The 14033-nt window shown below is 49.6% G+C and overlaps 1 protein-coding gene across 1 annotated transcript; it reads right to left on the bottom strand.

Annotated features, from left to right (window-relative positions):
- Nucleotides 1–3251: 3251 nt before the first annotated feature.
- LOC111772261 (rhox homeobox family member 2-like) lies at nucleotides 3252–10054 on the bottom strand. Its single transcript, XM_070258327.1, has 4 exons — nucleotides 9216–10054; nucleotides 8678–9050; nucleotides 7302–7347; nucleotides 3252–3782 (listed from the first exon to the last, which is right to left on the bottom strand). Exons 1-4 carry the CDS (start codon nucleotides 9331–9333, stop codon nucleotides 3666–3668), a joined length of 654 nt encoding a protein of 217 aa, XP_070114428.1. The 5' UTR covers nucleotides 9334–10054; the 3' UTR covers nucleotides 3252–3665.
- Between the last annotated feature and the right edge of the window lie 3979 nt (nucleotides 10055–14033).

Genomic DNA, 14033 nt, shown 5'->3' with positions numbered 1-14033 from the left:
CCAGTGCTGACACTTCTGGAGGCGTGCCTATTTTAATTAAACCAACAAACTTAAGCAAGCTTTTATTTACCAAAGATTATTTTATATCACATTAACTTGAAAAATCATTCGGGTTGGTTTCTATTATATTTAGAAGTAACTTATATAAGCATTTATTTTAAGTTAATTAAATAGAGCTCTTTAGAAATGAGTTTTGCTAATATCATCCAGAGGTAGAAAAATACCATATCTAAAATGTACATACATATAACATAGACAGACACAAAGAGAGATCTTATAGCTTTTATTTTAAAAATTTCAGCCATAATGGGGCTGGCCATGTGGCCGAGTGGTTAAGTTCACGCGCCCCGCTGCAGGCGGCCCAGGGTTTCGTTGGTTCGAATCCTGAGCTGGGCGCGGACATGGCACTGCTCATCAAACCATGCTGAGGCGGCGTCCCACATGCCACAACTAGAAGGATCCACAACAAAGAATATACAACTATGTACCGGGGGGCTTTGGGGAGAAAAAGGAAAAAAAGATAAAATCTTAAAAAAACAAATTTCAGCCATGAATCAGGTACAATACAAAACTCACTAATTTATAAATAATTATGTCTCTAGCAGATGGAACAAGTTAAGATTACCTGCTTAAACGTCTTTTGTTTCTTTGTCTTTTTGTTTTTTGTGAGGAAGACTGGCCCCGAGCTAACATCTGTTGTCAATCTTCTTCTTTTGGCTTGAGGAAGATTGTCTCTGAGCTAACATTCTGTGCCAATCTCCCTCTTTTTATGTGGGATCTCGCCACAGCTTGGCTTGACGAGCGGTGCTATGTCTGCACCCAGGATCCAAACCTGAGAACCCCGGGCTGCTGAAGCGGAGCACGCGAACTTAACCACTTTGCCACTGGGCCGGCCCCAAGTTTTTTATCTTTAAATATTTGTGGGGAAGACTTTTAAGATTTATATTTGCCTTAGACAAGGAGGGTGTGAGTTAGATTTGCAGCAAAAGAGCCTCTCTGGTAGCCTGCATTTAAAACAAAACATTTTCCCTCGGTTTTTTTCCTTAAACCTTAGGCTTCATTGATTGAGCTAGCCAGGTTTAGTCTCAGGCAACCGTGGGCTGTTATCTTTTGGGGTGTTTACATTTTAAAGACGTGGTAAAATTTACAACTTTAATGGACAGAGAGAAAAAAAGGCGAGTTTCCCTTTTTTTCAAAGGAGTTTCAGGGTAATTGCCATTTAAAATTTTCCTTCAGTCTTAGGAACTGGGGAAGGTCTAAAGAGTTCTGGGAGAGGTTATAAGCCTTTTGAGGCAAATAGGGAAGGTTTTGGGATTGGTGAAAGGGAATGGGTTGAATCTGACCTGCCTGTAGAGATGCACTTTCAGCTTCGCAAGGACTTGTAAGGTAAGGACAGTGGGCTCTCAATTCCTCAGAAACTGGGCTGTAACTTAAATGACATCATAGGTTGATCTACCGGTCCGGTTACATTATTCCTAGTTTGCTTCTTTCCTCTGGGTACATAGTTTTATTCTAATTGAGCAAAGAAGGCCTATAAGAAATTCCTATCAGGCTCTGAACATCAGGGTTTAGTTTGGCCAATCTTTGACCACACAGCTGCTAAAAAAATCCTTTTAAATATCTTGTTGGGTTTTTAAGTGAGACAAACAGTAAATGTTTCTGCCAGTATTAAACAACTCTACGGACCCAAGAGGCGTCCTCAGAGGTTACTACCTTCCCAAGATCCAGAGTCATTCCCAAAGAGAGCCAAAAGAAAGAACTGACAGCCTGCATGCACGTCCCAGCCCTAACTCTGGGAGCCCACCTGCATCGTGGTCTCCTGCAATGAGACCCAACTGTTCAACTGAACCGATCTATTTTGAAGACTAAAAGTTTAATTCCGTGAAATAATGGAACAATCTACCAACTCGATTTTTAATATGGGAAACTTCCAGGGAAGTTTCAGAGGAGGGAAGTGTTGGGGCCCAGGGCAGGCCACCTCACCCCGAAATATCCCACAATAGCATATTGGTTATTTTGAATTCAAGTTACTTGAGAAGCAACAAGGGCATTCTGACCCTCCTGTCTCTGTTCCCCGCTGAAAGCAGGAAATCCATCTCCCCTGTGAAGGGTGCTCTCCCTGCATCCTGATCCCGGGAGCCTGCAGAGACAAACCTTGCTAATTTACTCCCTCAAGCCTCAACTCTGCTTCAATGCGTCACGAATTACGTACCTCAAATCTGAGTTTCTTTGTCGTGTCATTCCTCACAAATTTATTGTTTCTTTGTGTAAAAGATATACATGCTGCCTGCCACGTGCACTCTCTGAGCACCATTTCTCTATGATCTCCAAAACGTGCTATTAAACTGGGTTTTTCTCCTGTTAATCTGGTCTTGTGTCAATTTTATTGTTAGTCCAGCCATAGAACACAAGGGTCGAAAGGTGATTTTCCCCGACCCTGGCACGTTTCGCTGTAGAATTAGCTGGAACCAGGGTTCTCTCAAGGATGGTGGAGGGGACAAAACACACTTGAAGGCGTGATCTCAGCTCTGAGCTGAGGAGGAAGCTATAATGTGCTCTCTACTTGTGGGGGGTGGAGGAGGGCAAGGGGGCGGGAGAAGAGCCTTGCTCTGGCCTTGAGGGAGTCTCCCCCTGCGTCGCCTTGGAAGAAGCAGGACCCTCCTGCTAGAATGGTTTCTTTCTGTTTTTTTCAAGTTTTCTTTTTTTCGGCTGTACATCATATTGCGAGTTCTGTGTACATTACATCATGTTCACCACCCGAACACTAATTATAGTTTTCTATCCCCGTGTCCCCTCCACAAAAGGGAAGGTGGCGAACAGAACTTGGAGAGCACCAGGTGAAGGCCTGGCTCCCACTTCTCCCTAAAGCCCCGGGAGGAGCCTCTTAGGAAGCTTCCCGTAGAGTCCTCCGTTGTGCCTGAGCTCCTCAGCGAGAATGGGGCTCAGGCCTGCCTTGAAACGCACTGTTCTCTCATCAGGGACTCATGCCACTCCATCTGACACATCTGTATGGTCCCAACGGGGCAGGGTCGGGGGACGATGGGGTGTTGGGGGAGAGGGTGGCAGAGAAGAGGTGGGTCTGTGTGAGCCTGCCACGGGCACTTGGGAAACTTCTGAGATGTGCGTGGCCTGCCGATGGTGACTCAGAGATACTCCTGCATGACAGGAAGCCTCCTTGGCCGTCGGTCTGAACGGCATCTTCTTCGCAATTTCCATCAAACTCACTAACCCCATGTAACACACAAGACAAATTTGCAGAGAATTCACAACTTTATTGAAAATACAAACACGTGCCCTACAAGAGAGGGTCAATGACTGTGTACTTTTATTTAACACATTTAGCAGGCATTTGGTGAACTGCTCTTGATGGTGAGGGATGCAGAATTTGAACTTGGCTCAAAAGAACTTTGAAAAAACTGTCACAGAGACCATTCTTTAGAAAATGTGGGCTACAAAAGGCCCCCTGATGGTAAGGGAGCAGGCCATGCCACACGACAGCAGCCACAGGGAAGGAAAGGTGGAAGAAGCCAGGGCGGAGGCGGCAAGAACACAGGAGGAAAGGGAGACCCGGGCGGCAGAGGCAGCCCGGGCGGCAGAGGCAGCCCCGGCGGCAGCGGCTGCAAAAGCATCCGCATGCAATCCGGAGTCCGAATCAGGATGGTACTTCAGGGTCTGCCCGAGCCAATGACGACGGGGGGGCCCAGGACCACGGGGGGCATGACTCTGAACATCAACGCCCTCTGCCATCTCCTCCACTTGGCCCTCCTATTCTTAAACCAAACCTTCAAACAGAGGGAAAAAGGGATTGGTTTAGTACGTTGAGCGTTTAATGTCATGAAAAAACACAGCAGGCAACTCTCTATGCCCTTAAGATTTTAAACTGCGTCAGGAGAAGCTGTTTCCTTCTTGCGAAAATATCTTAGGAAAGTTGCCACCATGGCCCCCCGCCCCAGCTCGCCGTCGGTGAGCACTGGCCGCGTGCCAGGCTCCGGCTTGGCAGATTGCTGTGTCTCTCCTCCCACCTTTAATGTTATTTTCCCCACTCTCGGACGCAGGTGTGGCTGAGGAATTGCACTGTGTCCCTGCTGTGATTGCTCTGCTTGGTACGTCTGTGTCCTGACAGCTGCCCCTCAGCTGTCCAGCTGCCACTAACCCCGCCTCACTAGGCATGTGTCACAGTGGCCTTGGGGAAGCACAGTATGGTAGGAAGTGGGTGTCTCTTAAAGTCACCCTGAGGGGAACAGCCTCCATGTTGAAAAGCCCATCTTCAGTGTACAGGAAATAATCAAAGGGGGTGTGTGGGATTTTTAAACCAAAGCTTTCCTTCAGGGATGACTAAAGGGCCATTCATCCTCTGCCACCTCTTGGTAGTTAAAAAGATGGCATTGCGAGCGAGGCTCGGTCAGAGGGGGCCCAGGGAGTTTGTGGCCGGGCTTGCTGGGACACGAGGATAGCTGAAGCCATGGACACTGCTTTAACTTTTTAGACTTTAGGGGAAATGAATGCTTAGACTCACTAAATTCGGGCCGACTTTACTAAAGTCCCAAATTTACCGAGTTGACTAACTCTCTTAAAATCCTTGCCCAGGCAAGAGTTTGGAGGGAAAGAGGCATACCGCTGTCACCGTTGTCAATTCTGCGAGCTCCGACCTGGCCCACCCTCCAAACCTTCCTGGGCTCGGGACCAGGTCAGCCCACTGCTCCAGGACCCTGGGAGGGGGCCGCTGATGCCCGGCATGCCACTCAACCTAGGCCGCGCCGCTCACCCAGGAGGTCCCCTTCTCCTCCCTTATGCTTAAGGCAAGAAGATGGAACCAGCGGTTGGGGAAGAGAGTCGACAACCGTGTGGGTGAGGGGGTCACAAAATATCCAAACAACTAAAAATAAAACTGCCCTTTAGACTACATTGTCCCCTCAGCATCCTAGTCAGCTCAATCACGTCGTGTTTACTATTTTGGGACAGTCCCAGTCTGCATCCTCCTCTCTCTGCCTGTTGCCTTATTTTCACTCTCCCACCGTAGTGTTTGGGTCCTTCTGTGTGAATATGTAGTCTAAAAAGCCACTGTGATAGGGCTCACTTTGAGGGATCCAAGCATACCAGCGGTCAAACCTGCATAAACACAACCAAAATGCAAATCGGGCTCACTGAGGTAAAGGCTGCTACTAGCTGCATATTTAAAATACCGGTTTCCTAGAACGACTCTTACTGTTAATTGCAGACTAAGGGGGAACCTCCCTTAGCATTTTCTTCAGACAAATGCTGCATGATCTCACTTTTATGTGGGATCTAACAACAAAAAACCAAACTTGCAGAAAAAGACCAGATTTCTGCTTACCAGAGGCAGGGGCTGGGGGGGTGGGAATTGGACGAAAGTGGTCAAAAGGTACAAACCTCCAGTGAGCAGATAAATGAGTACTGGGGCTGTGATGCACGACGTGACGAGCACTGTTAGTTACCACCGCTCTACCACGGTTACCACTGCTCTACGGTATCTCTGAAAGTTGCTGAGAGTAAATCCTAAGAGTTCTCACCACAAGGAGAAAAACAATTTTTTCTTTTTTGGTTTGTAACTATGTGAGCGATGATGGAGGTTAATCAAACTGACTGTGGGGATCACTTCACAATATGGGGGAGTCAAAGTACCGTGCTGGACGCCTCAAACCTAGACGGTGCTGCTTACCCGTCAGGGCTCAGTGAAACCAGGGGAAAACGTCTTTGGGAAATTCATGCTGTAGAGTTTGGAAACAGGTGAGAACATCCTCTCTCTTTCCTTAGTTGTTTCTTGTGGCTCCTCGTCCCTGCAGAACCCCACTGAGGGAGCACTGCGCAAACCCATGCAGGGAGGAAGTCCACGCACGAAAACTGAAGTTTTTCTTTTCCTCTGAGCTTGCTCTGCCTGCTTGCGAAAGCAGAGGCCTGGTCCTCCCGGCCCCGGCCAGACCCGACTGAGAGCCCAGCCCTCGGCCTCAGGACGCCAGCGCTCAGCGGCCTGCTTTGTTGGGCTGCTTCTCAGACACCCCGTCACTAGGTCTGCGGCCCGTTTCCGTCACTGCCCTCACACACGGTCTCTGCAGCAAAGCTAATAAACCCAGCCTGATTTTTCTTTTCCTCTCTTTCTGTCTTTTCTCCTTCTTCTTTTTTTCACTTCCAAATTATCCTTTGACACAACTTAGACTTTCCTACGATCTCAAAACATCACCTCTTGATCCATTGACCCATAAATTAGTCATCACTGACTGAGCAAAGAAAAAGCATTTCAAATTCCCACAGGTGAGCATCCAGCCTGAACTAAGAGCCATCCCCCGCCTCCCCCCCCCCCCCACCAAGTTCCACACAACCCACCGCTTCACGACAGCGCCACCGGAAGGAAGGACACACCTCTTAGGTGTTAGACATTCCTCCAGAGAATATTCACCAATGCACTTGGAGTCTCAAAAATTTGAATGTGTGTGACGTCCCCAAGGCATACGTTCGACTCTCTAATTCGCGCCTGGCGCTTGCACCTTGCTTCCACCTTTCTTAGGTCGGTGGAACTTTGAAATTGTTGTACTTTCCTTTGTTTCATCTTTTGGACATAGTTACAAGGTTGCAACACCCCCTCCCGTCCCCGCCACCATGCACAACCTACTATGTTAGCAGTGTTTGCAGGCTCACATATCAAAGAATTGCAGAAGATTAAAATTTAGGGCCGCCATTCTCTACACCACTCTGCCAAACACTTCAAAACAACGGCAGGAGGACCAGGCGCTTGGACTCATGCTATACCCTCCCCACCGGTCTCGGCCGAACCAAACACACATCAGCTGCTCCTCTGCTGTGTTCTATGTGTGAATTACGCCCCCTCTTCAATGCCTAGATACTTATAAATTCACTCCTTACATAAAGAGCTTATGCTTGGTTTTAAGTAATTTAGTATAATGGAACTTCTTGGTGCATTCATCTGAGCAATTTCCACTTCAGACTTAACCCCAATGTGACTCCACACACAAGTGTTACCTAAAGGATACCCGTGTCAAAAGGAGTTGAGCTATACATACACATCTACCTTTGTATATAAGGAACAGTGTACTAATGATCATTTTTTTTTCTCCTTTAGGAAATCACGTTCCTTCTGGTGACGGGCAGTTTCCAAAAGCTGCTGTTTACTTACCCCGTTTTCCACCCACCAGGACCCCAAAGTTCAAAACTCATTTCCCAAACACGGAAGAGGCAACAAAAACACACAAACGTGAGACCGTGTAGGACAGAAGCAGGTTTTAGAAGGGCTGCCCTGCCGAGCTGCTTTGTTCAGGTTTACTCACCTGCACCCTGGCTTCAGTCACACCCATGCGTCTAGCAAGCTCCTGTCTGAGGGGGAAAAATCGCAAGTGTTCAGTATTTGGAGCTGTGCGTTAAATTAAATCTAGCGTGATAGTGCATTCTTATTTGAAACTTTTTCTTTCAGGGAAATGTCAGCCATTTGCTTTACGAACCCACTTCTGCAGTAGGAAAACTCACACCACTTCAGGACTGACAGTGAACTGACGTTGACAAAGCACTGAAGGAGAGCCAAGTATCACGGGTGAAGGAGGCACGGTTCCCAAGGACACATGAAGTTCTAGTTCACCGAGTGTTACCGACTTCAAAATGAAAAAGAATATCTGACTGAGCAAATTTCCCTACCAACTTTCAACCATTGCTCTCACTCGTGTTATGCGTTAAATTAGAACCTTAAAATAGCCTGCTATCTATCTATCTATCTATCTGTCTATCTGTCTATTATCTACTATCTGCCTATGAGTGATGAACAGGCTGGAGTCCATTCCTAGACGATGCTTAAGGATGGCACAAACTCTCTGCTGTTCATTCTTCGGTTGCACTTATTTTTTTTTTTTTTTAAGATTTTATTTTTTCCTTTTTCTCCCCAACGCCCCCCGGTACATAGTTGTGTATTCTTCGTTGTGGGTTCTTCTAGTTGTGGCATGTGGGACGCTGCCTCAGCGTGGTCTGATGAGCAGTGCCATGTCCGCGCCCAGGATTCGAACCGACGAAACACTGGGCCGCCTGCAGCGGAGCGCGCGAACCTAACCACTCGGCCACGGGGCCAGCCCCCGGTTGCACTTATTTTTAAACTTTTTTTAATCACCAGCTCCCCACCCCACTCGGCTACACTATTCCCTAGTATCTAAGATGAGGCTTGCTTTACGGACAGTTTTCTCTCAAGAACAGGATTTACGGGGATGCAGAAAAATCGCTAATCAAGATCAATCACTTTCAAACGCAGCGTTTAAAACTATGAAAATCAAGGCAAAAACAATCCGTGAACAACAGATGATCCAAACGTTAAACAAAGGCACGATCCAGTCCGGCGTTTGCTTCCCCCTGCCTCACGCTACTCACTTTTCTCCCTGGCCTGGTCCCGACCGAACGTTTTCTATCTTAAAGGCGGCAGCCAAAGTTTCCTGCCTCGATTTATTGAAATCCTGAATGAAAACATTTACCTTGACTCCCAAGAGGCACAGCCCTCACCCCAACCCTAGAACCCAAGGGCAGGGGCGGGGGCCCTGGCAGCCTGGAGTCCCCCAGGTGGCTCTTCGTGAGGGAGGGGAGGAGAGGGACCTGTGAGAGAGCCGAAGGCCGCCCTGGACCAGCCCCACATGCTGCCTGGAAACGACGCGAAGCAGAGCAATCGGCTTACCGCAACCACAATTCGGGATACGGAGTGTGGCGGAAAACGCCCTCCAGCTCCCGCAGCTGCACCGGGGTGAACGTGGCGCGGCGGCCCGCCTGCCGCCTGGCTCCAGGCTGCGGACATTCGACGGCGGCCTGCGGGGGCTGCTCCTCCGGCCCCTGCTCTCCCGCTTCTCGGCCGCCATCGCCGCCGGCCTCGCGGTTCGCGGGAGCTCCCGCGCCAACGGCGCCGTCGTCCTTTTCTTCTCCTTCTCCTGCTCCGTCTCCTGCCTCTTTCCCTTGTGCGGCTGCTGCTGCTGCTTCCTGCTCAGGTTCGGCCTGTATCCCTTCTTCCTCTTCTCCTCCGTCTGCGCTAAGCGAGATCTCCACACGTTTCGCTTCTGCAAAGGAGGAATCCCAAAGAGAAAGATCAGGGCGTTGGAGCCCAGGCTGTGGGAAGAAGGGGGTGAGGGGCTGCATCGGAGGGGTGTCCTGTCCGCTCGCCTCTCCCAGGGCACGCTCCTTGCTTGGAGTTGGCCGAAGGGCCTGTCCCGACCACCACTCACCATGCCCTTCTTCCCGGTCCTCGTCGTCTCCCTCGTCGCTGCACTGCTGTGGAGGCTCCAGGTCCCGAGTGCTGTCCAAGAGGCCGTGTGCTTCTGGGGATTCTGCTCTGGGATCCATGGCTCAAGGCTGGAGTGGCGGCCCGCGACCCGGCTCCTTCAAGGCTCTTCGGGCGTCTAGTCAGGTCAGAGCGTCTAGGCAGGTTAGAGCAGCTAGTCGGACTAGAGCGTGTCTGAGTAGGCGCCGTGTGTGGGCTCACCGCCAGTTGCTGGCGATTGGGCGGGCTGAGGTGCCCATACGGCAGGGGCGTGGCCATCAAATGGGAGGGTGTGCCTGCAAGGAGGGCGCATGCGCCAGGACAGAACTTGGGACTCCGGGTTGCCCTTTGCCCGACTACGCCCGACCTCCTGGGTTGTCTTTCCAGAGGAAGACGGGGTTGCGTTGGATCGTTCCAGCCGATTTGTGCAGGGGAAGCGAGAGAACCCACGCTAGCTCCGTAGACGTTGGAGAGATGTTTGGAGAATCTCTCTTGGCCCAGCCCTCCATATCCAGCATCCAGTCGTAGGCAGGGAATAGTAAACTAGTATGATTGGCCAGGAGGTTGCCTGCTCTGAGTTTTTGCAATGAGGCTGAAGTCAGAGTTCGCCATACTCCCCGGGACTCCAGGAACAGGAGCTTGGCCTTGGGTCTGGTCCGACAGGGGGAAATTCCCCCTTCTACCCCTCTTGACTAAGAATAAAATTGACACGAGACCAGATTAACAGGAGAAAAGCCAATTTGATAGGTCCACATTGGAGATCATACGAACGACGCTCTCCAAGATGGGCAAAGCAGGCTGCTTGTTACATCTTTTGACACAGAGAAACAATCTGTGCGAAAATGTCAGGACCGAGAAGCTTAGGTTTGGGGTGTGTAATTAGAGAGGAATTTAAGCAGAGTTTAGGCTTGAGGTAGCAAATTAGTCGAAGTAACGGATTTTGTGTCTGCCGGCTTCCTGGCCCCGAATTCCCTAGCTCTGGCGATCAGGCTGTCTCCGTCGCCTGGTGGCGGGAGGGTACCTTCCACATGGGACATTTATTTCCTGCTTTCCGCGGAAACAGAAAGAGGAGGGGGAAATCCCCTTTTTGCATTGGCCGCTTCTCGAAGCTTCTTACCTTTAATTCAAAATCATCCATAGGCCCTTGTGGGATACTTTGGGGTGCCCTGCGCGGGGCCCCCACGCTAACCTGAGTTGCTTATTCTCCCCTAGTCTTAGTTTTCTTATCTGCCAAATGGAGACAACAGTAGAAGCTAACACACGCGGTTGCGAGAAGATTAATAGAGACGATTTAAAAAAACTTTATGAATGACCGTACCCTGTTGCCTCCCATTTCCTACTTCCATCTTTTTCCTGGTTATTTTTCATGAGGGCCCGTGAGAGGAGATCGAGATGCTTATCATCTGAGTGTGGGCACCGAGGAGAGGAGAGGATGTCTTCTTGTGAAAATGGCGTCCCTACCGTGTCTTTTTGGAGATGTACATGCTTCACGCAAGAAGCCCATGTCGGCTGCTGCGTATGCAGGGCAGCCGGGTGGGGAGGGCTGAGAAGGCCCAGCTGGCCATGGCGCCGTCGGTTCTCACCATCTGGGGAGGCGGATTGGCCCACCCAGGAGCAGGAGGCCCCACAGCTTGGAGGCAGGCAGCCCAGCCCCACCACTTACTTGCTCTGTGACCCCGGGGGAGTTAGCTGACCTCTCTGTGCCTCAGGTGCCGCATGTGTAAAATGGGGATCGTGACCGTACCTCCTCTGTGGTGTTGTGAAATTTGCATGAAGTAATACAAGGAAGGCCCATGGTGAAGGCTCAGACATCTTGAGCTGATGCCGGAGTTAAGGGGTCAAGACCGAGTGGGGTCAGTCCGCACGTGAGCCCACACTGTGACTGAAGGTGCCAGACATGGAGCGTAGCCCCTGCTCCCGAGTGGATATGAGAGTCTGTGGAGCGGCACATCGCTGTGCTTGCTCATGCTGGCGACATCATGTGGGAGCTCACCGCGCACCAGGGCCTGGCTAATCGGTGTGTTCCAGCCCTCCCCTGAGGAGGGGACCATCACCGTCTTTAGTTCCTGACCGAGGAAATGGAGGCTCAGAGACGTTCACTGACTTCCCCAAGGTTACACAGCTCGGCGGAAGTGCGCCAGGATTCAAACCTTGCAAGACACTTTGTTCTCAGCACCCCGTGCTAGAAGCAGGTTTGGCTTTTGTGGGGAAGAGGGTGTCCTTTGCACCTCACAGGATGGGTCAGGCATTGGCAGATGCTGAGCTGTGCAGGGAATCCCGGTTACAAGAAGTGGCGTGAGCTGCCCGAGGAGGAACCAAGTGCAAGCTTGTCTCAGGGAACCCCCACACGGCCAGAGTGGCCAGCAGAGTGAGTGCATGTAACACGTGACTTTGAGGGGGAGCTGGAGGGAGAGCCTGAAGACAACACTGGTGTGGGTGAGAACTAGTTTGAAAGGTGGGTTGGGGCCAAAGTTATGGGAGGAGTTCGAATGCCTGGATTTGGGCGTGGGTCACTGTAAGTGTTTTGGTCAGCGGCAGTGACTTGGTGAGAGCAGTGTCTTAGGATGCGGGGTAGAGGGGGAGAGTCTAGGGTGCTACCTGGCTCCATTCATTGCAGTGACTGGGGTGGGGCACATTGTCTGGACGTGGGGCTCCTGATTTGGAGGCCATGGTTGGCCACCAGGGAGATCGTGAGTCTCTCGGAACTCGAATGTAAAATCTGTCCGTACTGTGACTTTAAGCGTGTGCGCGCCTTCCCTCAGATTCTCAAGGGGGTGCGTGATGGCACTGACCATCCCCCTGCCAAAATACCGAAGCCCAGGGGTTTGAGTAAAGAAGCCAGGTTGGGAGTTGGAACACCTGAAGTGGGATTCAGCGCACAGCATTGCTCTTCTTGTTTCCTCCTCATAGCGAGAACTTCGGCCCCATGTTCTTGTCACGTGACACTGAGCAAGCCTCATCGTCTCTCTGAGCTTCAGTGTCCCAACGATAAAATAGGGTGACTGTTATTACTACTACTAATGGCTAAGGATAACCGTCTCACAGAATACTTTTTCTTTCTCTTTGTTTCTGTCTGTCTCTGCCTGGCTCATTTCACTCAGCATAACGTCCTCGAGATTCGCCCATGTTGTTGCAAATGGCAGCATTTTCTCTTTTCTCACGGCTGAATAATATCCCATTGTAAATATCCATACGTGCATATACATATGTATGTATACCCCACATCTTCTTTATCCATTCATCCATCAATGGACACGTGGGTTGTTTCCATGTCTTGCTATTCCCGGAATTCTTGTGAAGCTAGAATGAAGTATGGAAAGCTACATTGCTAATTTTACCAGTAAAAATATAGGGGGTGATTTTTATTATTGTCAATTGTGTTAAGGGTTTTGACTTTTTATTTATTTGTTTATTTATTTTTTAAAGATCGGCACCTGAGCTAACGTCTGTTGCCAATCTTTTTTTTTCTCTTTCTTCTCCCCACAGCTGCCCAGTACATAGTTGTATATTCTAATTGTAGGTCCTTCTGGTTGTGCTACGTAGGGCACTGCCTCAGCATGGCCTGATGAGCGGGGCCATGTCTGCACCCAGGACCAAACTGGTGAAACGCTGGGCCTCAGAAGCGGAGCAGGCAAACCTAACCACTCGGCCACGGCGCTGGCCTCTTCATTTTTAAAAATACCTGTTATCATGAAATCTTCAAACATACACAAAAGTAGAAAGAATATTGTAATGAACCCCCATAAAAATAATCATCCAGCTTCCATATTTATCAGGCTTTTGTCAAACTTGCTTCCTCTAGCCTCTTTCATTGTCCCTCCCACCCTCTCTTCCTTCTTTCTTCGCTTTCGTCCTCCTCCCCTCCCATTCATTCTCCTCTTGTTGTGATAATTTAAAAGAAACTCAAGACAATATGTCTTTTCATCTCTATATTTTTATGTGTGTGCACTTTCTAAAAAAGATAGGCTTTTCCAACACAACCACAGTGCCGTCCAGGCGCATGAATGGTACCGTATTCCCTTGGTATCATCACCCAGTCGTCTGTATTCAGAATTCCCCACTTGCCTGCAAGGTGACATTTTACAGTTTTTTTTTTTTAGGATGTAAGTTTTGCTGTGTCTACACTGATAAAGTAAGAGGAAAACTCGTGGGGGCCATTTGCCTTAGAAAGGGATGGACTAAATTAAAGAGAGCCCCTACATGTCTATGACTGCTGGTGGTTGTGTGTGGCAATGAAAGTGATTCAGTTCTTGTGTTCGCTGCCCTGTCATAGGACACCACAGGCTCTTCAGGTTGGTTCCAGGGAGCTGAATCATTTGCACACTAACTCCCTGCCCAGACCCTGGAACGTTGCATCCTTTTACCGTAACCAGGAGCTAAGGGTAAAATTCCATGATTTTTCTTTAAATTGTGCCTGAAATAGTAAGCCATTATGACCAGGAAGCTTGTACAACCACTGCCGTCCACGGCTCCACGTGGTGAAGCATGAACCAGACACCACCCCCAAGGATGTCTTCACCTCCGGCTGCCTGGGCTCAATCCTCAAAGGGCTGCTCCCTATGGTCGCATTCTCTGCAGGGCCCTTTCAGAGGGGAACCTTATATGACATCCTTCGTCCTTGCTATGATTGGGAAAGTTATTTGCTTTTAGTCTACTTGATGGTAAAAGAAATGCAATGTGCTAACTACCATTGACTTTCAGATGTTTGGGTCTAGCTCAGTCCCCATCTCCTGTAAGAAGCCTTCCCAGCCCATAGTACTCTCATCTTCTGAGCTCTTACTGC

Source organism: Equus caballus, chromosome X, assembly GCF_041296265.1.
Source record: "Equus caballus isolate H_3958 breed thoroughbred chromosome X, TB-T2T, whole genome shotgun sequence".
NCBI classification, from domain to species: domain Eukaryota; kingdom Metazoa; phylum Chordata; class Mammalia; order Perissodactyla; family Equidae; genus Equus; species Equus caballus.
This window is presented reverse-complemented; position numbering and strand designations above follow the sequence as displayed.